Raw genomic sequence first — 25,967 nt, 5'->3', positions numbered from 1 at the left:
CATTTAATATATGTTTTATCGTAGGAATAACAAACTTTATTCTATTGATATGATCTAATCGTTTAATTTTAAACTAATATTGTGTCATGTAATGTGATGATAATATGTTTTTGGGTAGTATCTTGTTTTTTTTTTTCTAAATAATTTATATGAAGTTTCAAAACTTATTAGGAGTGGTGGATATGGACAAAGTGACAATTATGATTTGTTGCAATAGATGATCTTAATCGTGTAAAAGATGATTATGTATCATATCATTATTATAATGTGACGAAAAAGAACACATATTGTTTTTATTATTGGGTGAAAAAAAATAAATGACGTGTCGTTATAACTAAATTTAAAAGGATCAAAATATGTAATAGCATAAATGATATGGCTCTTATAGATATGGTCAAAAATTAAAACAAGTTATTCTCAAAATCTTATAACAAATTGATGTTAGTATGAAAAGTTCGAACATGAAAATGACATTTTGGGTATAAGTCTGTAATTGGTGAGATTATCAACTAATTTATACGGAGTATGTTCTCAACACACGCTTGAAAATAATACTTTTTCAAAAATCGTCTCAAAATAAACCGTTAACAAAACTATACCCGGTCACATATAATGAGATAATTATGTTAGTCTTGCATTGGCTTACCACTTACCCTTAAACATGACTATCCTTAACCGAATTTAAAGGATCAAATGCTAGTTTTGTTAATGACATCGATCTAGGGATTTATGAGATTTGTATATAGAACTTTGATTAGATATGTGGTTTTCCAATAAATTTCGTAGTCTTTAGTCTTCTGTTTTTAATAAAACAGCCTCAACATCATAAACTCTCCATCAAACGCACAACAACAGGGCCACATCCCACAGGGCTCTTTATTGCCATGAATGTTATCTTTGTGGTTGGTTCTTGTAACATCTCTCATAATATAAACCATTTTTATTTTAAAAAATGAAAAATTGCCCATCATATATCCACAAATAAACTTTGTTTCTTGTCACCAAGTTTCCTTTATCCATCTCCCCAAAAGATGATTTTTTTCACCACCTCTTTTCCTTCTCCACTAGTAAGGTTTTCCCTTTTTCTTCCTTTATTTCAATTTAATTTTTTAATTAAATTGTTCTATTCACTGTAAACCCATTTCAGTTATATCAAAGACATAGGTTTCTTGAATCATTTACTATCTAAAGTTTGCAACTTTATTATAGAAATTGAGCATTTCTTGGATTTTCTTGATATGTGGTGAATAAAGTTATTATTTTTAGTTGATATAACATCAAAATTAGTTGAAATTACATCTGGGTATTGATGGATACTTTGTTAAGAACACATAGTTGTTTTGAATTTCTACACCCAGTTAATAGATTTGCAGGAAATTTGAATACTTTTAGTACATGTAAGTCTCAAGTTCATGACTTTAGATTTGGCCCCAAAAAATCGAATTTTAAATGGGGACATAAAGATTATGTTAAGGCAAGCAGTAGTGCTCTTTTAGAGCTTGTTCCTGAAATCAAGAAAGAAAATCTTGAATTTGAGCTTCCTATGTATGATTCCGCAAAGGGTCTTGTGGTGGATTTAGTGGTGGTTGGTGGTGGTCCTTCGGGCTTAGCTGTTGCTCAACAAGTGTCTGAGGCTGGGCTTACTGTGTGCTCGATTGACCCGTCCCCTAAGTTGATTTGGCCTAATAATTATGGTGTTTGGGTTGATGAGTTTGAGGCTATGGATTTGTTAGATTGTTTGGATACTACTTGGTCAAGTGCGGTTGTTTACATTAATGATAATTCGACAAAGAGTCTTAATAGACCTTATGCGAGGGTTAATAGAAAAGAACTTAAGACGAAGATGTTACAAAAGTGTATAACAAACGGAGTTAAGTTTCATCCAGCGAAAGTAATTAAAGTCATTCATGAAGAATTCAAATCTTTGTTGATTTGCAACGATGGTGTCACGATTCAGGCGACGTTGGTTCTTGATGCTACTGGCTTTTCAAGATCACTTGTTCAGTATGACAAGCCTTATAATCCCGGGTACCAAGTAGCATATGGTATTCTAGCTGAAGTAGAAGAACACCCTTTTGATGTCGATAAGATGCTCTTCATGGATTGGAGAGATTCACATCTTAATAACAATCCTGAAGTTAAAGAAAGAAATTCAAAGATTCCAACTTTTCTTTACGCGATGCCATTTTCATCCACTAGAATATTTCTTGAAGAAACTTCACTTGTGGCTCGCCCTGGGCTAAAAATGGAAGATATACAAGAAAGAATGGTGTGTCGGTTAAAGCATTTGGGTATAAAGGTGAAAAGCATTGAGGAAGACGAGCGTTGTGTGATCCCAATGGGTGGCCCGCTTCCCCTGTTACCTCAAAGAGTTCTTGGAATAGGTGGCACGGCAGGGATGGTGCATCCTTCCACTGGATATATGGTTGCAAGAACTTTAGCTGCCGCCCCAATTGTTGCAAAATCAATAATTCAGTATCTCAATTCTGAAAAATTGATGCTGGGAACTGATTTATCAGCAGAAATTTGGAGGGATTTGTGGCCAATAGAGAGAAGACGACAACGAGAGTTCTTTTGTTTTGGTATGGATATCTTGCTTAAACTCGACTTGGAAGGGACAAGAAGGTTTTTTGATGCGTTTTTTGATTTAGAACCTCGTTATTGGCATGGGTTTCTGTCATCAAGATTGTTTCTGCCAGAGTTATTGACATTCGGGCTTTCTCTTTTTGCTCATGCTTCTAATACTTCTAGGATAGAGATCATGGCAAAAGGAACTCTGCCATTGGCAACCATGATCAACAATTTAGTTCAAGATCGAGAATAGATATCACGATTCATACTTATATACTTGTAAGCTTTCACTCTTTTACCCATTTCAATACTATCATTGCTGTTGTATGTTTCAGTTGATTAGTCTACATCTGTCTCTATGTTTGTCACTTGGTATCAACCTTCTCATACAATTCATATAGCGATAAAATCTTAACAAATGCATGCAGAGTTATAAGCTATTACTTGCTCTTTACATACAAAAGCTATGAAAAAGGACTTCAATAGAAAGTGTCTTTGGTATGCTTTTTGCAGGGGATTTGTTACATGACGGGTCCGTTTAGCAGGTTTGAGGTTGGGTTGGTAAATTTCAAACTGCTAATCAGCAGACCCTGATTCAAATACCAGCCTTAAAAAAAATAACAGGTCTGATTTTAAGAACCAAGCAAAGAATAGGGAAACTTCAGTTTAAAACTTCACTAATATGCTGCATATTGTATCACAGCACAAGTAACTTTTTAGGTCACGTGAAACTCAAAATGGTAGCTTAAGCCTTAAGGTAAACTTTAAGTTAAATTTTTTTTATATAATATTACCGAGGGTTAACTAATTGTGTCTTTTGACTAAATATTAATCGATAAACCAATATGCAATAGGTAATAATACCTGTTAGAATCATATTTCCAGAGTAATTGTTATGGTCATAAGGAGTTAAATAATCTGATGTAGCAAAGCATGATTGTATGTCATATGTTTGTATGGAGTAACTTGAGGAATAGGTGCAGAAGACCAAAACCAGTCACAACCACTTCATGTGATTTGTATGTCACAAGTGTTTCAGTCCTGTATAAACATCAGAAATAATATGACGTTGAGTTGTAAATAACTGGTATTCATCATCTACAATGACATCAAACACAAAAGCTTGGAAATGGTTTTGCGTTACTCATAGGCAAAAGAAGAAAAATTGTCGTTTCCTAATGACTCAATAAACACTTTCAAATGGAAATTTGTTGATAATCATACTGCAGATCATTTTATTTCCTTGTGATCTTAAACCATAGACTAGGGATGAGGACGGGTCAAAACCTGCCCCGACCCGGCTCGGATTAGCCCGAAACCCAAAAACCAAGAAACTGAAAATCAAAGTCCCGCCTGCTTAGCAGTCGGTCGGGTTCGGTTTTAACCGGCTAGATTCAAAATCTGAAATACTTAAACTTTAAACTTTGGTTGTATAATCTGGACATTTCATCATTTATATAATATTAACATTGACACAATAGTTGGAACAATCTGACTGAACTCAAAATTGCAAATATATATCTCTGTTAAATGATTGTAATCACAACAGCAGGTTTAGCAAACGAAAGAAGGCCTTCAAATACGTATCATATATATATATATACAAGCACATACATCTATCGATTTCATTGCATTTTCTTCTTCGACTACAGTTTTTGAGAATGGCCTTCAAAAAACATTTTGCTGACGAATTTTGTTCTTCAAAAAAAGTTGACATGCATTTCTCGAGTTTGTCCTGGCTAGTTTCCCTTTTTATTCCTATTAAAATTAAAATGATACTCCAAGTCTTTCTTTAATATCACTTAACCTCAAAAGGCAAAGGCATGCTTTATGATTCCTAGCTTCATTTAGTAACAAAGCTAATGTTCTTCAAAAAAGAAGTTGACAAACGTTTTTACTAATTAAAATATAACAACTTACCCAATTTAGTCAATACAGGATATATAACTCTAAACATATAATAATGCCCCAAGGTCTTTAATTAATATTTTCTTTTCCTCTCAAAGTCTTTATTTAACTATTTGTTCTTAGAAGAATATACGTGCTTTGTTTCGAAGGTATACGATGATTCCTTACTTGAGGGATGAACAAAACTGAATCACCAATATTCTCATTCTATCATACATGAACTCAAGTGTGTGTGTATATATATATATATGCATGCATGCTTGTAGTAGCAACCACACAAAACACTTATAATTATATATATACTCACCAGTACTTTCTAATACGACCTACAACTCTACGTACAACACACATATATATATACTACTAAATCCAAAAATGAGTGGAAAAGGCGGCCAGAATGTAGACAATAAAGTAGTTGAGGTCAAAAATTCAGTAGTGTCTGACGTTGTCGAGGCTCATCATGACGTATCCAAAGACGTGGAGGTTCGTGGCGATGACAGGCATATCGAGCGATTAATATCAGACTTGGAGAAGGAACTTGAGAGTGCATGGCCGCAGCAGCAGACATCAAGCAAACAGCAGATTGTTAAGGTTCCAAGGTCGATGTCAGCAAATAAAGACGACGATATATACTATAAACCAAAAGTGGTATCCATTGGTCCATACCATTATGGCAAAGATGAGCTGAAGCAAATCCAGGATTTGAAGCTAGATTTTGCAAGGGATCTGTTTTTCCGGGATGGAATGAATAAGCTCAAAGAGTTGTATAAGAACCTTCATGACGCAAGTTTGTTGAAAAAGCTAAAGGACTACTATGATCCGAAATCGTTTGAACATCGTTTCGATGATCAGGCGTTTGGTGACATGATGTTTTTAGATGGGTGTTTTATTATGTATTACATTCTATTAAGCTGTGGGCGGCATCCCTTTGAAACGAAAGGAACCTTACTCAATCACCAGATGATGTCTATTCGTCAAGATCTCTTCTTGCTCGAGAACCAAATTCCATTCACAGTTATAGAGATGGTGAAGAATCATCTTTCTTCTAAACAAGATTGTGAAAAGGATATCGAACGATTTATCGATCAAAGTACCTTTTCATCACCCACGGCGACCAAGCCCCCAGCTGATCCAGCCTGTGAAGTTTATCATCTTCTCCATCTTCTACAACTCAGCCTTACTAAAGATTGTAAGGCCGACGCTCCTCCAAAAAATTCATCCTCGGCATCAGCTGATCATCATGATAGTATGAATAAGGATGCTGCAAAATCCAATACATCATCATCATCATCAAATATACTGTCTGCCGCCCATCAGATACAGCCGCCGCAACAATCTTTGCCCAAGGTTAAAGAGCTTATGAATGCAGGGATTCATTTCAAAGCAAATAGGACTACGTTGTTGTGTCAGATCGGTTTCTCTAGACACTGGTATCATATGTTTTCGAGGGCAACCGTAAGACTCCCTCCAGTTATCATGGAAGCGTTCACGAAATATTTGTTTTTAAACTTGATGGCTTATGAAGCATCCTCTCATAAACCAAATGAGATGTGGGTCACCTCATACATATATCTGCTTAATTCTCTTATCAACAAATCTGAAGACGTAAAGGCTCTTCGTGATGCAGGGGTGTTTGCAGACTCCGAGGGGAGCGACGATGACATAAGAAACCTTATCAAGGATATAGCTGCAGCCGGTGGAGCAGACCACTCGGCCTATTTGGACGTCAAGAATAAAATTACAAGCTTTCACAACCGATTCAAAAGTTTTAACCAATCTATTTCCGAATTTAATGATAAGTATTTTAACAGCCCATGGTCATTTCTAGCACTTGTGGGAGCAGTCTTGGCTCTTTTTCTTACTGCGGTTCAAACTTACCTCGCCATGAAAGGCGAGTGTGATGATCTTTGCAAGTTCTTGAAGGTAAACCATCACTTATAATAACCTAGCTACAAAAACTGATTTTAAGTTCTCAAGGATTTGATTGTTGATCTGTTCTTTTAATTTCTGTGTGCAATGTACGTACGTTTGTCCAATTATAGCTAGTGTCGTCTGTAGTATACAATAAACCGCTTGGTATATATTGTGTGTTATAATTTGTATGTTTCTGAGTCATTTATTATGTGTACTTACTATCCATCCAATAAATCAATATTTCTTTTACAACTTTCCTCACTAACTCAAGTTTTGCTTCGCTTTCATGCAATGAATTAAAATTGCTTGCCTGAAATACTCCTGCATGTCTTGTTTGTGCACATGCATGACGTATTTACCATCTTCTTAAAAAACTAGCCAATGAAGGATATGTCCATATATAGTTTTTCTTTATATATATACACGAGAGGAAGGTACCCGTACGTTGCGGCGGTGATGGGGGTGGTGATGTAATGACGGCGGTGGCGGTGATGGGGTGATCTACCTGACGGGTCCGCCTTCGGATTTAAAAGTTTGTCGAAAGTATATCGAATGACATCTCTAACGAACGAGCATGAAATTTTAAGAACACCCATATAATTTTTATAATTATTGATGTACGGTTTTTGAGATAAAAGATTTTGAATGAATTGGAGGAAGAAATGATTTATGGAGGAGAGAAAAAAAAAATGATTGGTTGAGATTTGAGAAGAGAGAACGAGTAATATAGATATTTTAGGTAAATATAGAATTGACACGTATAAAAGGGACATTTTGGGAAAGTAAATGTTGAAACTTAAAATTTAAACATGGCCGTTTTGCTTTATAATATAGTACGAGAGCAAGTACCTGCGCGTTGCGGCGGTGAGATGGTGTGGTGATACCTAGGTCATAGAGTATGATAGGTTATAGGAGTGATATGTCATAGAGTATGATAGTCAAATGCCTTAGCTGTACGGGCTCCGCTCTCAGATTTAAAAACTTGTCGAAAGTATATCGAATGACATCTCTAATGAAAGATCATGAAATTTTAAGAACACCCATACAATTTTTATAATTTATCGATGTACGGTTTTTGAGATAAAAGATTTTGAATGAATTAGAGAAATAAATGATTTATGGAAGAGAGAAAAAAAAGATGATTGGTTGAGATTTGAGGACAGAGAAAGGGTATTATAGTTATTTTAGATAAATATAGAATAGATAAGAGAGACATTTTGGGGAAGTACTTAAAATCAATATTGAAAATTTAAGTTCAATGTTGAAAATCTAGGGAAATCTGCTTTATAATATAATATATATATATATATATATATAAGAAACATTAAAGATTTATAAAGATTTGTAAAAAAAAAAAATTAAGAATTTTAAGGATATTGATTTGACAGCTTACTAATTAAGCAATTAAGGGCACTTTGAAGTAGTTTACTTTGAAGTACAGAAGTAGTATAGTATATAAATTCTCACGTACGGTTCATACTACAGTATCTCTCAAAATAAGCAACTCATAGGTCATGTGAAACACAAAATAACGTGTAGTAGCTTTTTGCCTTTATATATACAATAAGTTAGGAATACTATGTAGCTATTGATCGACTTATTCAAGTGATGTGTGAGTCGTTTGTATTTACCTTTCAAACAACTTATATCTAAATTAGCCAGTAATAAATTTATAACAATAATTTTTATGCGTCTACAACGAATATACATATATACATGTATATATATTAAGGGGTTAGTTATTGTAAAACAGATATTAAAGTAAAACAAGTATGACAAGATCTTGACTTTTAGATTATGGTAAAACTGATGCACAAAAATTCATAAAACACAGCTATATATATTGATACATAATGATATTCATGATCTACGGTAAATTTTAGTGAAGGAAAATCTATTGTTTTATTTATTTTATTTTAGTATATACTTATTTTATTATACTTAAAACTTGTATAAAACTTGTATTTGTATTTAATTTTATATAACATTGTTTTTAGCTAAAGCTGTTGTGCTGTTGTGATTCTGTTTTCAATGTGATACGTATAACTATAATCGAGAAATATACTCCGTATACTAGAACGGAGCGAGTAGTCTTTATTGTTTTGTCTTTATATTCCAGTTCTCATGATCTGCATTAATTTGTCCCAACATGATATGATGGTGATGAGGTCTCCAGATCAAATCCTAAAAGAGCATGGTCTTATTCCTAATTAGTATCGTGTTTTGAACGGTTGGTTGGAGGTTTTTCTAATTCTACCGGGTATTAGATGCGAGAAAATATGTAAAAAATAACTTAAGCTAGAGTTTTCGCTGCGATGAATAATCCACGCTTTTTAAAAAAAAAAAAACAATCAAATTATTCATTAATGTCATTTCAAAAATGAATGTTTTGTTTTATTTTGTTCTTCAAAAAAGTTGACATGAATTTCTCATCTTAATCCTACCTAGTTTCCCTTTTTATTCCTATTATTATATATAAATGATGATAGTCTTTCTTTAATACGGAGTATCGCTTAACCTCAATAGTCAACAGCCTGCTTTATGATTCCTAGCTTCATTTACTAACAAAGCTAATGTCTCCAAGATTCCCTATGGTACAAACGTTTTTACTAATTAACCTAATAAGTATCAAGTATATATACATGCACACAATTTATCTAACCTTGTTCCAAATGAAATTTCAAATTTGTGTATGTAACAAGTAACAAGTTAACAACCAAACTATTCATCATTAATGTCGTCATTTCAAAAATAAGTTTTTCTTTTATTTTGTTCTTTAAAAAAGTTGACATGAATTTCTCGTATTTGTGCTACGTACCTAGTTTCCCTTTTTATTCCTATTAAAATGATACTCCAAGTCTTTCTTTAATATCACTTAACCTCAAAAGGCAAAGGCATGCTTTATGATTCCTAGCTTCATTTAGTAACAAAGCTATTGTCTTCAAGCTTCCTATAGTACAAACTTTTTTACTAATTAACCTAATAAGTATCAAGTATATATACATGCACACAATTTATGATCTATCTTACATACATAGGCTTCTATTAGTAAAAAGAAGAAGATTATAGATAATTATTAAACACTTTCCTACAATAATAATCCCATAATACATCTAAATCATCTACCACAAAACCAAAATTATGTCTGCCCAAGTTGAAGTCTCAAATGGAGGGGAAGAAGATGGCTCATGGGTTATCGACTCGATTGCCAATTTCACATTGATGCCTTCATCATCGTCAACCGGAAAGATCCATAGAGTTCCAACAATGGTGAAAGGTTCAAAAGATCACTATCAGAAGTACTATGTCCCAAAGGTTGTCTCCATTGGTCCATACCATCATGGCAACCCGAACCTTGATTTAGTTGAGAGACTCAAACCCGGTTTTACAATGAAGCTCCTTCCAGACAATAAGGAGAACCTAAGAAGTTTGTGGAAAAAATTTGGAGAACCAAATAAGGTGCAAGAGTTAAGAAATTTCTATGAAGAGAAGTCTACAATTGCGTTTTGCGATAAGGTATTCGTTAAGATGATGTTGCTTGATGCTTGTTTTATTTTGTATTATATTCAACACATTTTTGGTAAGAATTTTGAAGATGTTGATCAAGATTTGAAAAGCCACCAGATTGTGTATGTTCGTCAAGATTTGCTCTTGCTTGAAAACCAAATTCCTTTCGACGTTTTGGATGAGGTGATGAAGTTGATGCAGATTAGTCGTGAGAAGATTAAACCATTCATCATTGACAATATTTTGGCATGTGGGGAGCCTAGTAAAAGATGGTATGGATCGATATACAGTTATACTGTCAAAAATTGTAACCGTTTTAGTGAAAAATCGGAGTTGGACTTTAATAAAGCCCAACCTGATCATCTTCTTCATCTTCTTCATCTTAACCTCACTAAGGAAAAAGCTCCCAAAGATACATCAAGGCATATCGATAGATGCACTTTTCGCAATGTTACTGAGCTTACGGACGTAGGGATTCAATTCAAGCCTAATAGCTCTATGTCTTTGGCTGACATTAAGTTCTTTAGAACTTGGTGGTGGTGGTTTTCAGCTAGTGTCAAACTACCTCCAATTACTGTGGATGATTCCACTAAGCCGAAACTACTAAACTTGATAGCCTATGAAATGTGCTCTCAAAATGCAGGAAATTCTTGGGTTACCTCATACATATGTCTTCTTGATGCTCTAATAGATCACCCTGAAGATGTCAAAACTCTAAGAAAATCTGGGGTGCTCGATAACTCTCTTGGAAGTGATAAAGAAGTGGCGAAATTGTTCAACGAAATAGGCACTGATTTAGTGCCAAACAATTTAGCTTATTTGGATGCTAAGAACAAAATACAAAGGCATTATGAAAGTTGGAGGAATGGATGTTTTTCTCAACTTAAGCATGAGTATGTCAAGAGCCCATGGGCATTCATTGCACTTATTGGAGCTTTGTTGGCTCTTTTTCTTAGTGGTGTTCAAACTTATTACACTGTTTGGAGTCCCAAAGGTGATTGTGATTATCTTTGCTTGTTTTTGAGGAGAAACCATCACTTATAAGATTTAAACAACTAGCTAGATGGTTCTTCTTAATTACTGATTTGTTTTGTGTGTGAAGTGTGTTGTGTTAATTTCCATAAGAGTTTGATTGCTTGTGTGTGGGATTTGAGTTTACTTGTAATAAGAAAACATATATAGTTATCATTTTAATTATAACCATCTAATAACACGCATGACCTTTTGGTTAATAATGAAGTACGTGTTGATCTATGTTATTATGCAAATTTTTTCTTTCATGGAACTAATTGGCCTGAAAAGTATATATCCTACATTATTAACAAGTATGTATAAATATGAAAAGTAGCAATCTCATTCATTCAAAATATATATATCCTACATTCTAATGTAATTAGAGATGACATAACCTTAGAAAAGCTTTTTTTAACATATAATTAAACCTTAGAAAAGCTACTTGTTAATTACTCAATTACCTTATCATCTGAATTTGGACAAAACTTTATACAAAGGAGAACTTTCTTTTATAAAGCATTCCAATGTAGTCTCCATTCTTAGTACAAGTGATTTCAAGAAAAGCAATATTATATACTTCATCATGTTCACATTATTATATATTTTTGGTTTGTCTCAAAGTAAGTCTCTGCTTTCATGTTTTAACCAATTAAACTCTATAAAAAGTAAGAATGAAAGTCTCGTTGGTTGGCAATGACTTCTCTAAAACTATGTGTCAATGCAAAAGTGAACATTATTATGGATTTATGGAAGAGGGTTTCAGAATAAGATTAAGAAACACAATTGATAGTTTGATACACAACCATATATATGATGTGTATATATATTCAGCTGATGAGCCAAGCTTGAAAAAATAAAATAACAATACTGAAATTGATCCTAGCTATTTCAAACAGAAAACATGAACAAAAACATGAAATCGAAACCCCTGGTTATGAACATGATCATAAACGGTGATTCATCTTCATAGACAAACAAAGATTCTCGCAATGACTTGGGACGCCCCAAACGGTGAAGTAAGCTTGAACAGAACTAAGAAAAAGACCCACAATGCCGACTAGTAGCGCTACAAATGCCCAAGGGGTCTTGATGTACTCATGCTTTAGTTGGCTCATCCATGTATTCCTTTTACTGTCATAATGCTGCTGAATCCCAAACCTTACCGTCGAATATGCCAAATTGTTAGGCACAAGATCTGTACCTATTTCATTGAATAGTTGCGCAACTTCATCATCACTCCCAAGACGGTTGTCTAAAATCCCTGCTTTTCTAAGAACCTTGACGTCCTCAGAGTGATCAATAAGAGAATCAAGAAGGCATATATATGAAGTGACCCATGACGCGTTTGGGTCATTTGAACACATCTCATATGCTACCAAATTCAACAACATTGGCTTTGTGGCGTCGTCTATGGTGATTGGAGGAAGCTCCAAATTAGCACAAAACCCGTATTTAGTGAACTTGATATGTGATAGAGACCTAGTTTTACTCGGCTTGAAACGAATTCCTACTTCTAAAAGCTCATTAACATTACGAAAAGTATACCTATCATTAGGGTGCGGATCAAAAGTACTGTCTTTTGTAAGCCGGGTTTGTAGAAGCTCAAGAAGATGATTTGTTGTACCTGGAATTGGACGGCATGAGATAGATTTCAAAGGATTTTCTTGTTTTCTTTTCTGTCTCTCCGTCGCTAAAATGTTGTCATCGATAAAACGTTTGATCTTAAAATTCCAATCCTCATCTGGCACAAACTCCATCACCTGAGTAAGAACTCTGTACGGGATTTGATTCTCTAGCAAGAACATATCTTCTTGAACAAACATAATATGGTGGCTTTTCAACCCTAGAGAATCTGTTACTTCATTCAAGTAGATATTTTTAATGAAATACAGGATAAAACAACCATCTAGCAACATCATCCTTGTGAACTCATCATTTGATAACCGAGTATCTACATCTTCGTAATACCCACGTAATGTGTCAACCATTTGGTCAAGAACTTTATACAAACGGTCAATCGACTCAGATAAGTGCTCATCTTCATCTTCACCAGGGTTCTTTTTTAGAAGCTTCTTTGTAAAAAGGGGCTTGATGACCTGAACCGATTCAAGCCTTGGGTTGCCATAGTGATATGGACCAAGAGACACTACCTTTGGCACATAGTACTTGCCATGATCCTTATTCTCTTTTAAGATCAAAGGAACTTTGTGAATCTGCGTCGTGCAAGATGGTTGAGACTTGGCTTGCAATATTGAGCGATGCCATTCTTCGTAAGTCTTTTCGGCAGTTGGATGGACGACATTTTCAATGTTCATCGTCTCCTCTGCAACCTCTGCCATTCTTTTTGTTTTTGTTTAGTATAGAAGGTTAATGCATACTTAAGTATATATAGAAGGTTAATGCATACTTAGACTAGACACAGCTATAACCTTGTTTTTATAGATAATCATACACACAGATATGTATGTAGATCTGTTTGTGTTTTTTATAATTAAAGATCCTTAACTTCTTCCATGACATTAAGTACAGAATAAATGCATGTCTTGCCAAAAAGAACTTGGGTGCATTATTTAAACATGAAATCTTTCCTTTTCACAGAAACTTTGCTTCATGTAGAGGCTATCAGAATAGTCAGCATGGATCAGGTGGTTGTCTATAATAATCCCCAGACTTAATAAATTTTTATTCTTTTCTTTAAGAATTGCTCTATCTAATGTTTGCATATATCTCAAAAGTTAAGAGGTCAGTACAAACACAGATCATGACCAGATTCATATACAAGATAACATCAAAACAAAAAACAGAGAAACACTTTAGGAGAACAACGAAAACTCACGTACATGCCCAATAACCCATTGTACCTACAACGTAAAGTGAATTAAGATCATACATTATTCAACAAACGAACACGACATAAACACATTATTCAACATACTACTTCCTAGCTAGAAAATGACATAACGACATTATTCAACAAACACACTACTCCTAAGGAAATGTTAGAAAGATTTTATTCTGCAGAACATTAGCATACAAACACAATGTCCCTTGCTAAGTACGATATGGAATGTAACTAATTCACTATATGGAAAGGTAAGCAATGTGCAAGCCAGTTATTTCACCGGCCATTGTAAGTGACTTCAACACCGGCCTGACCGTAATACTGAACAATGGCATCCTTTTGTGACATTCTTGGAAACTGAAAATGAGTAAAATTAAGGTACCATTAGTAGTTGTAAGATATATCCCTACAAAGATTAGGGTGACCAGATTAATTTAAGCATTATAGTTAAAATGACTTAAATCTTCTTTATTCATGAAAACATTAAAAAAAAAAAAAACAAATTGTGAAGGGTATCAACATCCTGGCTAGTAGTATGTAATGAGTTAATGATAACTAGAGGTGGCAGAATCAGTGGGTTGGACGGGTTAGGTAGGACAAACACTTGTTTTCATTGTTTTGAAATGTATACATAATTAGTTCTAATTATGATTACAAAAATTGTAACTTGATAAACCATTTAGGAGGATTTTTCTGTGATATACAGTCAACACACCTAGAATGACTTTCAATCCATTTGACCCATTCAACCCATCTCCTTTTACTTTGAGATAAAATTAAACACAAACCAAAACTATAATGCGTCAAACTTGCGACGTCTAACTAACTTTAAGTTGCCAAGGGAAAATGTAAACCATCATTGTTCTTATGGTACTAAGATAAGTATAGCTTCGTCACTCAAGGTAGTAACCGAAACATATAAAAAGAAAGCTTACACAAGAACATATGAACTTTGGCAAGACTTGGTTTACATAAAGGGCTTTTAGCACATGCTTAGTAATGTTAATAAGCAAATCTGTCATCTGCAAATAGACATCAACCAATTATACGCTGTGAGACATAAAATTCATTTATATATCTAGTGTTCCAAAAATAACTATACTATTACTTTTGCAAATTAAAATAGATGATTCAAAATGATGTGGGCAGTAGTTTAATAGGAAACTCATGATAAGACCAAGAAACACAATTGATACACAACCACACTTAGAAAACTAAATTTACAATACTGAAATTGACCCAAGCTAGTTCAAACAGAAAACATGAACAAATACATGAGATCGAAACCCCTAGTTGTGAACATGATCATAAGCGGTGATTCATCTTCAAAGGACAACGAAGACTAACTGTCTCGTTGACTTGGACTTCCCCAAACAGTGAAGTAAGCTTGAACGGAACTAAGAAAGAGACTCACAAAGCCGACTAGAAGGGCTACATATGCCCAAGGGGTCTTCAAGTACTGATGCTTCAATTGGCCTATCAAGGCATTCCTTTTACGGTCATAATGTTGTTGAATCTCAAGCCTTGCTCTCGAATATGCATAATTGTTGGGCACAAGATCTGTACCTATATCATTGAACAGCTGTACGACTTCATCATCACTCCTAAGATGGTTGGCTAGAATCCCTGCTTTTCTAAGGACCTTAACGTCCTCGGGGTGATCAATAAGAGAATTGAGAAGGCATATGTATGAGGTGACCCATGAAGGTTCTAGGTCATCGGAACACATCTCATATGCTACCAAATTCAACAACATTGGCTTTGTGTCAGAGTATATGGTGATGGGAGGAAGCTCCAAGTTTGCACAAAACCCACATCTATATTTAATGAAGTTGATAGACCTACTTTCACTCGGCTTGAAACTAATCCCTACTTCGGAAAGGTCATTAACATTACGTACAGTATACCAGTCACTAGGGAGTTGATCAAAAGTACTGCCTTGTGCAAGCCTAGTTTGAAGAAGCTCAAGAAGATGGTTTATTGTACCTGGAATTGGATGGCTTGGGACAAACCTAATAGAATTTTTCCATTTTCCTTCATACGAGAACATTTTTGTCACAAAAATATTGTCATCAACGAAACGTTTGATCTTAAGATCCCAATCCACATCTGGTACAAACTTCATGACCTCAGTAAGAACTCGGTACGGGATTTGATTCTCTAGCAAAAACGTATCTTGTTGAGCAAACATAATATCCCGGCTTTTCAACCCTAGAGAATCTGTTACTGCGTGCAAATAGATATTTTTAATGAAATACAGAATAAAACAACCATCTAGCAACATCACCCATGTGAATTCGTCATTCGATAAGTGATCATCTTCATCTTCGTAATACCCTCGTAATGTGTCAACCATTTGAGCAAGATTATTATACAAACTTTGAATCGACTCAGATAACTGAGCATCTTCATCTTCATCAGGGTTCGTTTTCAGAAGCTTGTTTGTATAAAAGGGCTTGCGGTCCTGAAACGATTCAAGACTTGGGTTGCCATAGTGATATGGACCAAGAGACACTACCTTTGGCACATAGTACTTATCATGATCCTTTTTCTCTTTCAGGATCATAGGAACTTTGCGAATCTGCGTCGTCGTGCGAGATGGTGGAAACTTGGCTTGCAATATTGAGCAATGCCATTCTTCGTAAGTGTTTCCAGCAGTTGTGTAGACGGCTTTATTAATGTTTTTCGTCTCGCCAGCAACCGACGCCATTCTTCGTTTTTGTCTAGTATGGAAGATTACTGCATACCTATACACACACACAGATGTGTATCTGTTTGCTTTTTTTTTTTAAATGATTAAAGATCCTTAACTTCTTCCATGACATTAAGTATGGAATAAATGTCTTTCCAAAATTAAAGAACTACATCCTATAGGAAATGTTAGAAAGAAAATTATTCTGCAGGAGTGTAGAACATTAGCAAACAAACACAAGTCCCTAGCTTAATACAATATGGGATGCAACTATTTCAACATATGCAACGATAAGTAATGTGCAAGCCACTTATTTCACCATTGTAAGTGACTTCAATCACCTGACCCTTCTCCGGCCCGTAATACTGAGCAATGACATTCTTGGAAGCTGAAAATGAATGAGATTAAGGTACCATTAATAGTTGTAAGATCCCTCCGAAGATTAGAGTGACCGACTTAATTTAAATTTATAAGTAAAATTGCTAAAGTCCCCTTCAATCATGAAAACATCAAAATAAAAAAAAATAAAAAATTGTGATGGGTATTAATTTCATCTAATGTATACAAATACTACTTCCCCAATTTTAATCATGATGCATGACAGAAAACATCAATAGTACTCTTTTCCACCATGAGCGGAAAAAAGCTACTTATTTTACTCAATTACCTTATGTAGGCAATATATCTTATCCTAAGTACTATATATATATAGGGGTTGGGTATTTTAAAACAAGTATTAAAATAAAACAAATAAGACATGATCTTGACCATTGGATCATGGTTAAATTGATGCACGAAGATTCACGAAGCAATTGATGCACAATGATTTTCATGTTGCACGGTGATCTTCAGTGAAGAAAAACCTATTGTTTTATTTGTTTTACTTTAATACTTGTTTTATTTTACCTAAAACCTATATATATATATTTGAGTTATTATGAGAACTAAAAAATTGTCGAGAACTAATAATATCCATTGGATCAAGTAGAGCAATGGCTAAAAGAATTAATGGCATTTTTGTATATACGTATACCCATTTAAAGAATATGAACGTGAAAGGGTTAAGAATGGAATTACAAATTAAAGAGGAAAAAATGGACTATTTCAACAAAATACTCTAAATAACAGCACACATGTTTAATATTCAAAGCTCATGAACTCTTTCAATAGCTTTTTTGTTGAACGGCTCTTTCAGTAGTTTTTATATGCATAACAATGATTTTTATAATTTTTTAAATTATAAGCTGTTTTCATATGCATAATAACAATTACTTTTATACTCGTACTTTTTTAAAGCCATATACATGTGATTAATGTTGTTACACTACAAGAAACATTAAATTAATTTGTTATACATGTGACTGAAACATGTAACACATGTGTTTGTATGTGTTAACAATGATAACGGGCACAAGTGTGTTTCGTTTTGTACGTGTTAATAGTGATAATGAGATATGGACACATGTAATTCGCTGTACAAGTGTGATATATCTTTGACATGCAACGCTCATAATATCACCAGAATAAAAGAACACGAGTATTTCGTGTACAAATGTGTTCTATTTTTTAATTTATTCATATGTTCATGGACAATGGAAAAAAATCATGTGTGTTTTTGATGTACACATGTGGTATCGATGTGGTTCGGTGTAAAAAAGTGAATACCATGAACATAGAACAATACTTCGGAAATATATCATATTGTTAATTAATAAATTCATTACGTATCATGTTGAAACCATGTTATATTGAAATTTGAAAGTCTCGGCCATTTTGCAAAAGTAGATTTTTGTAACTGTTAAATGATGAATTAACCGATTGAGATATTTAAGGGAGACTTTTGTTTAAAATTATTAATTATTTAAATTGAATTTAGAAAATTACATTTATATCCTTATACATGTGAATATAAGTAAGAGTTCTCGTAGTTCGCGACAAATAGTTGGTTCTCATTTTATCTTTTTACTATATATATATATATATATATATATATATATATATATATATATATATATATAACATTTTAATTCTAATGTTGAGATGACATGACCTTAAAAAACGCTACTTATTTTACTCAATTACCTTATCTTTAGAATTTTGACAAAGCTTTATACAAAGTAGCGTGAGTGAAGTATTATTGTATTTACTAGAACTTTATTTTATAATGCATTCCTATATAATCTCCATTTTAAGTACAAGTGATTTCAAAAAAAAAGCAATGTTGTATACCGCCTCTTTTTAGTAATAAAACCTTACCGTCGAATATACATAACTGTGCAGTGGGGCACAAGATGTGTACCAATTTCGTTGAACAGTCGAGCGACTTCATCATCACTCCTAAGGCGGGGTATTAACGAAATGCAAAATAAAACCATCTAGCAACATCACCCTTGTGAATTCGTCATTCGACAAGTGATCATCTTCGTAATACCCTCGTAATGAGTCAACCATTTGCGCAAGATTATAATACAAACTTTGAATCGACTCACGGTTCCTTTTCAGAAGCTTGTTTATAAAAAGGGGCTTGAAGTCCCGAACTGATTTAAGGCTTGGGTTGCCATAATGATATGGACCAAGTGACACTACCTTTGGCACATAGTACTTGTCATGATCCTTATTCTCTTTTAGGATCATAGGAACTTTGTGTTAGATGGTGGAGCTGCTTGCAATATCGAGCTAAAGCCATTCTTCATCTCTGTTTCTAGCAGCTGGATATATAGACGACATTTTGAATGTTCATCACCTCCCCAGCAACCTCCCCCTTTCTTCGTTTTTGTTTAGTATAGAAGGTTAATGCATACTTAGACACTTGTGACACAACCTTTTTGTAGACACATTATATTACACATATATATGCCATATTGATCTTTTTTTTTATATAAAAAAATCCTTGACTTCTATGACAGTGTAGAATAAATGTCATGCAAAAGTCTTTTCCAGCTTTTAGAGTTTCTAGCTGAACTCGAGCCATATTTATTGACATAACATGCTAAGGTCGGGCCCTCGAGCTTTTTGAGCCGAGCTCGAGCCTAATTTTACTCTACCAAGTCGAGCTCGAGCCCTGCCGAGCTCGAGCTCGGCTCGGCTCGGTAACACCCCTAATGAGGAGGCTTATCAGAATCAGCATGGATCAGGTGGTTGTCTATAACAATGACCCAATTAACCTACAACATAAAGTGACATAAGCTCATACATTATTCAACAAACAAACACGACATAAACACATTATTCAACATACATACTACTCCTAAGGAAATGTTACAAAAATAATTATTCTGCAGGACTGTAGAACATTAGCATACAAACACAAAGTCAATAGCTTAATACGATACAGAATGCAACTAATTCACCATATGCAACGGTAGGTTATGTGCAGGCCAGTTATTTCACCATTGTAAGTGACTTCGATCACCTGACCTTTCTCCAGCCCGTAATACTGAGCAATGGCATCCTTCTGTGACATTCTTGGAAGCTGAAAAAGAGTGAAATAAAGTACCATTAGAAGTAGGATCCCTACAAAGATTTAAGCTGTACTAGAGTTATGCTCGTGCGATGCGGAAGTGTAATGGCAACAACAGTGGTGGCGGTGACGGGTGGTGGCGGCGCTCGGCAGTAGAGGTGGTAGTGTTAAAGTTGAAACTTAAAATGATATTTGCTTTATAATATAGTATATAGATATATAGATATAGATGGTTAAAACGACCAAAGTCCCCTTCGATCATGAAAATATTTTAAAATATAGAAATTGTGAAGGGTATCAATATCCTGTTAACATGTAGTGAACTAATGATAACTAGAGGTGGGTTGGACAGGTTTGGGTAGGGGTTCACAATGGGTAATTGTTAAAGTGTGGGGTTAAGTGTGGCCGTAAGTGCATAACAGACAAACACTTATTTTCATAGGTTTGTAATTCATACATAAAATAATTATAAATATAATTGCAAAAATAGTAGCTTGATAAACCATTTAGGAGGTTTTCGCAACGAAATAGACTCCACACACTTCAGACGAATTTCAAGCTATTAAGCCATTTGACCCATTAACCCATTTCTTTTTACTTAAATCTTTTAGCCTATCGCATTAGAGATAAAACGCAAACCAAAACTATAAGTAAATGGGTCTAACTTGCCACGCCTAACTAGCAATAACTTGCCAAATGAGAATATAAACTATTACTGTTCTTATAGTACGGAGATACGTATACCTTCATCAGTAAAAGGTAAAAACCTATATATATATATAAATCTTACACAAAGACAAATGAACTCTAGCAAGAATTAGTTTACATAAAAGATCTAGAGGTAGCAAAATGGGTCCTCCACTGGGTAACGGGTCAAAACAGAAATTTTTAGTGCCCGCATATACTTTTCTCTTCTTTTCAATTTCTGTAATAAGCTAGTATTGTAAAGTACATATGATACAAAAAACTGAATAACTACAATCATAACTTAATTTATAATAGTCATTTATAAGATTTTCTGCAGTTAGAGTACACTTTGGTTACTTTCGACCAGTTTGACCAGCTAGGGACAAGATATAACCCAAAGTGACCTTTTTACCCATGATTGTGTCGACATTATACGTTATACAACAGCCAAAGGGGACATACGGCCGCTGTCATGGGCTCAACCACTCAAGTCATGATGAAAACAGTTTACTTGCAGAACGTGAGGTCAATTTTGGCTAATGTTTATAGATTTTTTTATAAGAATTTATTTGGATAGAAGTTTCCGCAATTTTAATCATTTATGCAGTATCCATGACAGAAAACATCAACAGTACCCAATCCCGCCATGAGTAGGGTATGGGGGAGGTGAGATGTAGGCAGTCTTATCCCCACCCTCTGGTAGAGATACTGCTTTCCGAAGGACCTTCCACCAGAGTGTGTGAGAGTAAATAGAGTGGGTTTGTGTATGTACGGAGGTGGCAAAGGGTGGTGGCATGTGTGTGTATGTTATGTGTTATGTGCTTAAATGTGAGTGGATATGTAATAAAGAAAAGCACGTATCCGTCCGAGCAAGTAAAGAATGTAAGTGAATACTGAATACACGATAGAATACGAAAGTATGGGGTTGATGATAAGGTCTTTTGACATTGGGAGTCCCACTTACCACATTTATAGGGGTGAATTAATAGGGGAGGTTTCAAGAGACTTGGGTTCCATCCCAGATATTCGAGTAATCTAGGAGTAGGAGTAGAATAATATAAAGAAAAAAAATGATAGCGTTACAAACTTACGTAAGTAAAACAGATTTTAAGAGATACATTTGGTTAAAGAAGAGTGAAGGAAAACATCCAAAAAACTGTCTTTTTTAAACCCAAGAATTAAGAGCTTGTAAAATTTTAATGGCGAGATAATCAACGTTTAGACAGATACAAAGTCTCCAAATACACATTGTTTGATCATAAAACAGTGAGCATCCCATTGAACAATGAACATAAGTGCTAACCTGGTTCTCATTCAAATTAAACTTCTTCAAGAGATTTTCTTTCTCTTCATCGGTTACGACCCTATGCTTGGGCTTCAACACATGCTTAGTAATGTTAACAAGCAAATCTGTTATCTGCAAATAGACACCAACCAAATATAAGCTGTGACTATGTGAGACATAAAATTCATTTTACTTCTAGTATTCTGAAAATAACTATAGTAATTTTTTTTAAAAGAAAACGATTCAAAAGGATGTGGGCATTTCAAAATAACTATATTAGACTTTTGTAAGAGAAAATAATTCAAAAGGATATGGGCATTTGTAAATTAAATAGTTCTATTTACCCATCAAACCAGTTATCAATAAAATACAACCTGAATTGACTCGTTTCATAAAAAAGGTTGAAATTAGTCACATTTGTTTCAACTGGCGATATTTTCCCTAGCATTTCAGCATAACTACGAGGGTTTCTACTTGAAAAACATATAAAAGCAGTTGGTGTAATTCCTTGCCACTTTTTTTTTAGAACGGCAATACCTTGCCACTTCTCCATCCACAGACTATGATTTCTACAAAAAGTTAGTGCAGTAATGGCTGGTTTGGTGCTCTTAGCAGGTTTGGGCAGGCCCAATTAAAATCAGAAGTTGCTTGGAACCACTGTTGTAAAACTTGGCCGAGTACCAAATTCCAAGGTTGTAAATATCGCTTTTTGGTATCGTCTCGGTCGACCACCGATAAGCAATATAACGGGGATATATCGGGTATATATCGGATTTATCGGGGATATATCGGGAATATATCATCTCGGTCAACCACCGATAAGCGATATATCAGGGATTTATCGGCCGAGATAACCGAGATTTACAACCATGCCAAATTCGGCGGGTCAAATCAGCCTGGGTTGGCCTAAACTCCGTCAATACATGTAAAACTCAGCCAACTCAGACAGAACTCGGTCAAACTTTCAATTTTAAATTTGTTTAGGGTATCATGTTTATGTTTCTAAATAATCAAGTTTGAACTTTGAAGTATTATGCTAATGTTTCTAAACAGTTATGTTTAAGTTTGAGTTTCCCAACTTTTTGCTTCAAAAAAAACCCACGGACCAGACAATAGTATGCAGATTCATGACTGTTTCGGAAAAGTCTCAGTCTTGGCCTCCAGTTTGGCAGGTCCACACTGTGTGATGCTCACTCATAAGCAAACGTAAAATTTTAACAAGACCATACTACAGCGTAACGTATTCAACTTCAATCCTTTTTCTATAGCATGTATTTGACAAAATATGTCTTATATGTACCCAACTTTCAGATATAGTTTTTGTATCTAACTTAAAATTGTGGTAATGTGGCAAACTGGCAATGTTATGATGATGTGGTGCTAAAATGGAGAAGGTTAAGAGTAAATATAATGGGGAGGTTTGAAAGTTTAACGCATACAAAAAAAAGAGCAAAATATAACACAAGGTGTAAGTCAATACATCCGCGTTTTCCGATCCTTAACTGTCATATTTTTACATAATCTAATAACAACAATTAAAAAACAACCAGTGGAAGACTAAAGGAACACTTACTTGGAATATTTCGACTTTGAATGGGAAAAGATCAACAGCTTTCTGAGCCTGGCCTGTGATGTTACTTTGTACCACTATTATCAGCCGGCTTAAACTCTCTTTATTCATTATCTGTGTTCCAATCCAGCGGATGGTATTTAATTTAACTGCGCCCGTCCCGCAGAAAACAGCTAGAATCTGATTTGAGAAAGAAAGAAAAGTAAATAAAAAAGTGAGCTCTAAAAGAAAAAATGTGCATAATGAAGAAAGAGTAGAGATCATTTTTAACTAATAACAACATAAACTTTCATCAAGTTCATGTATTACTCCATACACAAGAAAAACTTCTTCACATAACCTCAGATGCGAACATATCTTATTTTATATTATCAACACTTCTATTTAAATGTCACATACATGTAACAATGTTTGGTAGTTTGCATGGAAATACAAGTCATATAGCTAATTTTTGTACACAAAATGAACTATTAACTGCTATGACCTCAGATATCAAAGTATACATCTTTACAACATAAGGGATCCGAACTTGAGACCTTTTGGAGGACCCCAAGCCTACCGATCAGGGTCATTTCTCTTGTATGGTATCTGCATTTGCGTTTTCAAAGTAATAATTTGCATAATCATATTCAAGTAACTTTTTCATCTGATATCCCGAAATATCATCATTTTCACTCAAAATAATTAGATAATCAGAGTTAGCCTCAAGCAGCGATTCATCAACTACATCTCACTAAAAAAAACAAATCAACCAAATTCCTTAAATCCATGACAATTAATCAACCCCAGCCCACATGCAAAAGATGGGGAGGGATCCTTGTTCAAGCTACAACCCAGGGTAAGTCGAACCTTTAACTCTGATATACGCAGCTTAATCGGTATCCCTGGGGCCGTTATATAGACTTTTTCCCTAACTACCCAAGATGTTAGCGGATAAGGTTCGAATCCGGGTCTCTTCGAGACGCCTGAACAAATATTAGAAGCTCAACCCACATGCAATTTCCACAAAACAGATTTTTAAACCCAAATCCACAAAGTAGGTAAAGATCCTAGTTTGACCTTAAAAGAACAAAACACATTTATACACTCCTATTACATATATAAATGAACTTGAAGGTAACAGAACCAAAAAATCTGATATCCATGCAATCAATTTTATAAAATCAAAACCTTCACAAATATGCAATTTTAACAAATTTATCATTCAAACCACAAATTCTCCACAATAATACAAAGAATTTCCACAAAAACATCAAGCTCATAAAATCCCAAAAAAGATCCAATTTTTACCTTAAATGAACAAACCCCATTTCATATTTCATACAAAAATATCAAACAAATTCCCAAAACATTAAAAAGCTCCAATCTTTACTCCGGTTTGAGTCAAAGACTGGCTTTCCTTGGAGTAACCAAAACAGAGAAAACCTCATCTGTTTACCGGTACTCAAAAGAGCCAACTTTTACCTTCAAAAAACAAACCCTAATAAAAATTCAAACAAACAAATCCCAAAACATAAAAAAGATCCAATTTTTATCTTATAAAAAGAAACCCCATTTCATATTTCATACAAATATACCAGAAATAATTCACTAAACATAAAAAAGAACCAACTATTACCTTCAAAGAGCAAACCCTATTTAATATTTCATACAAACAAATTCCAAAACATAAAAAAGATCCAATTTTTATCTTATAAAAAGAAACCCCATTTCATATTTCATGCAAAAATACCAAAAAAATCCACTAAACATAAAAAAGATCCAATCTTTAGCTGCAAAGAAACACACCCATATCAAAATACACACAAAAGAGCTAAAAAAAATCCAAAAGAAAAAAACCTTATTTTGAGGATCAGAAAGATGAGAAGCACTAATCCGAAGACGGTCAACGTCAACATTTTGACCATGGAGTTCACGAAACTGTGTAAGAGAAAAGTCAATATCAGAGGTAGATATATCATAGCCTCTGTCTCTAAACATCTCCAAAAGGGTTCTTCTTGAAAGATAATATCTGTGACTTTCAATGCTTCCATTGTCAACAAATGTGTTTAAACACTTTCCTCCTGTGTTGCCATTGCTCATCTCTGTTTCCATTGCTTCTCCATCTCCATTTTCCACCATTTTTTTCTTGATGGAATTGAGTTGGGTTTTGTGCGTGTGAGAAAGAGAGAGAGTGTGTGTTTGGGGACTGTGACAAAGGAGAAGTAGTTTTTGTTGTGCTTTTTTACTTTGGGTACTTTTGCATAGATATTATATTGGACTTGACTATATTTCTTTTTTCTTTAAAGAGTTATAATTGCAGAATTTATCCGGCCATTTAGCCTAGATTAGGCCTAGCAAAATGAGTGAGTCGAGCGGGTTTGAGCAACGGGTCAAAACGGGTGCGGATTTAAACGGGTAATTTCAATAATGCGGGTCAAACGGGTGCGGGTCCAAACGGGTTGAGAACGGGTCGGGTACGGGTTGACCCGCATTTTTTCACATGAAAAGCCAAAAATAAAAATATCAATTAAATCA

The 25,967-nt window shown here is 34.5% G+C and overlaps 6 protein-coding genes across 6 annotated transcripts; 3 read left to right on the top strand and 3 right to left on the bottom strand.

Annotated features, from left to right (window-relative positions):
- Positions 1 to 1,131: 1,131 nt before the first annotated feature.
- Positions 1,132 to 2,905, top strand: LOC122581440 (lycopene beta cyclase, chloroplastic/chromoplastic). The gene has a single exon (XM_043753673.1). It carries the CDS (start codon positions 1,310 to 1,312, stop codon positions 2,822 to 2,824), a length of 1,515 nt encoding a protein of 504 aa, XP_043609608.1. The 5' UTR covers positions 1,132 to 1,309; the 3' UTR covers positions 2,825 to 2,905.
- A 1,574-nt stretch (positions 2,906 to 4,479) lies between these two features.
- LOC122581439 (UPF0481 protein At3g47200-like) lies at positions 4,480 to 6,642 on the top strand. Its single transcript, XM_043753672.1, has one exon. The coding sequence runs from the start codon at positions 4,855 to 4,857 to the stop codon at positions 6,418 to 6,420; it is 1,566 nt and encodes a 521-aa protein (XP_043609607.1). The 5' UTR covers positions 4,480 to 4,854; the 3' UTR covers positions 6,421 to 6,642.
- A 2,812-nt stretch (positions 6,643 to 9,454) lies between these two features.
- On the top strand, positions 9,455 to 11,110 carry LOC122583014 (UPF0481 protein At3g47200-like). Its single transcript, XM_043755453.1, has one exon. It carries the CDS (start codon positions 9,535 to 9,537, stop codon positions 10,942 to 10,944), a length of 1,410 nt encoding a protein of 469 aa, XP_043611388.1. The 5' UTR covers positions 9,455 to 9,534; the 3' UTR covers positions 10,945 to 11,110.
- Positions 11,111 to 11,787: 677 nt separating this feature from the next.
- LOC122581449 (UPF0481 protein At3g47200-like) lies at positions 11,788 to 13,253 on the bottom strand. Its single transcript, XM_043753682.1, has one exon. It carries the CDS (start codon positions 13,251 to 13,253, stop codon positions 11,859 to 11,861), a length of 1,395 nt encoding a protein of 464 aa, XP_043609617.1. The 3' UTR covers positions 11,788 to 11,858.
- Positions 13,254 to 15,098: 1,845 nt separating this feature from the next.
- On the bottom strand, positions 15,099 to 16,466 carry LOC122581447 (UPF0481 protein At3g47200-like). The gene has a single exon (XM_043753680.1). It carries the CDS (start codon positions 16,464 to 16,466, stop codon positions 15,099 to 15,101), a length of 1,368 nt encoding a protein of 455 aa, XP_043609615.1.
- A 3,159-nt stretch (positions 16,467 to 19,625) lies between these two features.
- Positions 19,626 to 25,683, bottom strand: LOC122582060 (DNA-directed RNA polymerases IV and V subunit 5B-like). Its single transcript, XM_043754408.1, has 4 exons — positions 25,290 to 25,683; positions 23,454 to 23,630; positions 21,899 to 22,012; positions 19,626 to 19,920 (listed from the first exon to the last, which is right to left on the bottom strand). The coding sequence occupies exons 1-4, from the start codon at positions 25,569 to 25,571 to the stop codon at positions 19,795 to 19,797; spliced, it is 699 nt and encodes a 232-aa protein (XP_043610343.1). The 5' UTR covers positions 25,572 to 25,683; the 3' UTR covers positions 19,626 to 19,794.
- Positions 25,684 to 25,967: the final 284 nt, after the last annotated feature.

Source organism: Erigeron canadensis, chromosome 9 (genome assembly GCF_010389155.1).
Source record: "Erigeron canadensis isolate Cc75 chromosome 9, C_canadensis_v1, whole genome shotgun sequence".
Lineage (NCBI taxonomy): Eukaryota > Viridiplantae > Streptophyta > Magnoliopsida > Asterales > Asteraceae > Erigeron > Erigeron canadensis.
Note: the sequence above shows the minus strand (reverse complement) of the source record. Positions and strands in the feature narration are given on the sequence as shown.

What these genes read in the sequence shown, in the direction of transcription:
- LOC122581439 (XM_043753672.1), top strand. Translation starts at nt 4,855, where the DNA reads ATGAGTGGAAAAGGCGGCCAGAATGTAGACAATAAAGTAGTTGAGGTC.
- LOC122581449 (XM_043753682.1), bottom strand. Translation starts at nt 13,253, where the DNA reads ATGGCAGAGGTTGCAGAGGAGACGATGAACATTGAAAATGTCGTCCAT.
- LOC122582060 (XM_043754408.1), bottom strand. Translation starts at nt 25,571, where the DNA reads ATGGTGGAAAATGGAGATGGAGAAGCAATGGAAACAGAGATGAGCAAT. An exon ending in TCAAAGTCGAAATATTCCAA is followed by an intron (nt 22,013 to 23,453) that starts GTAAGTGTTCCT and finishes GTCTATTTGCAG; the next exon opens with ATAACAGATTTGCTTGTTAA. An exon ending in TTAATTTGAATGAGAACCAG is followed by an intron (nt 19,921 to 21,898) that starts GTTAGCACTTAT and finishes ACTCTTTTTCAG; the next exon opens with CTTCCAAGAATGTCACAGAA.
- LOC122583014 (XM_043755453.1), top strand. Translation starts at nt 9,535, where the DNA reads ATGTCTGCCCAAGTTGAAGTCTCAAATGGAGGGGAAGAAGATGGCTCA.
- LOC122581447 (XM_043753680.1), bottom strand. Translation starts at nt 16,466, where the DNA reads ATGGCGTCGGTTGCTGGCGAGACGAAAAACATTAATAAAGCCGTCTAC.
- LOC122581440 (XM_043753673.1), top strand. Translation starts at nt 1,310, where the DNA reads ATGGATACTTTGTTAAGAACACATAGTTGTTTTGAATTTCTACACCCA.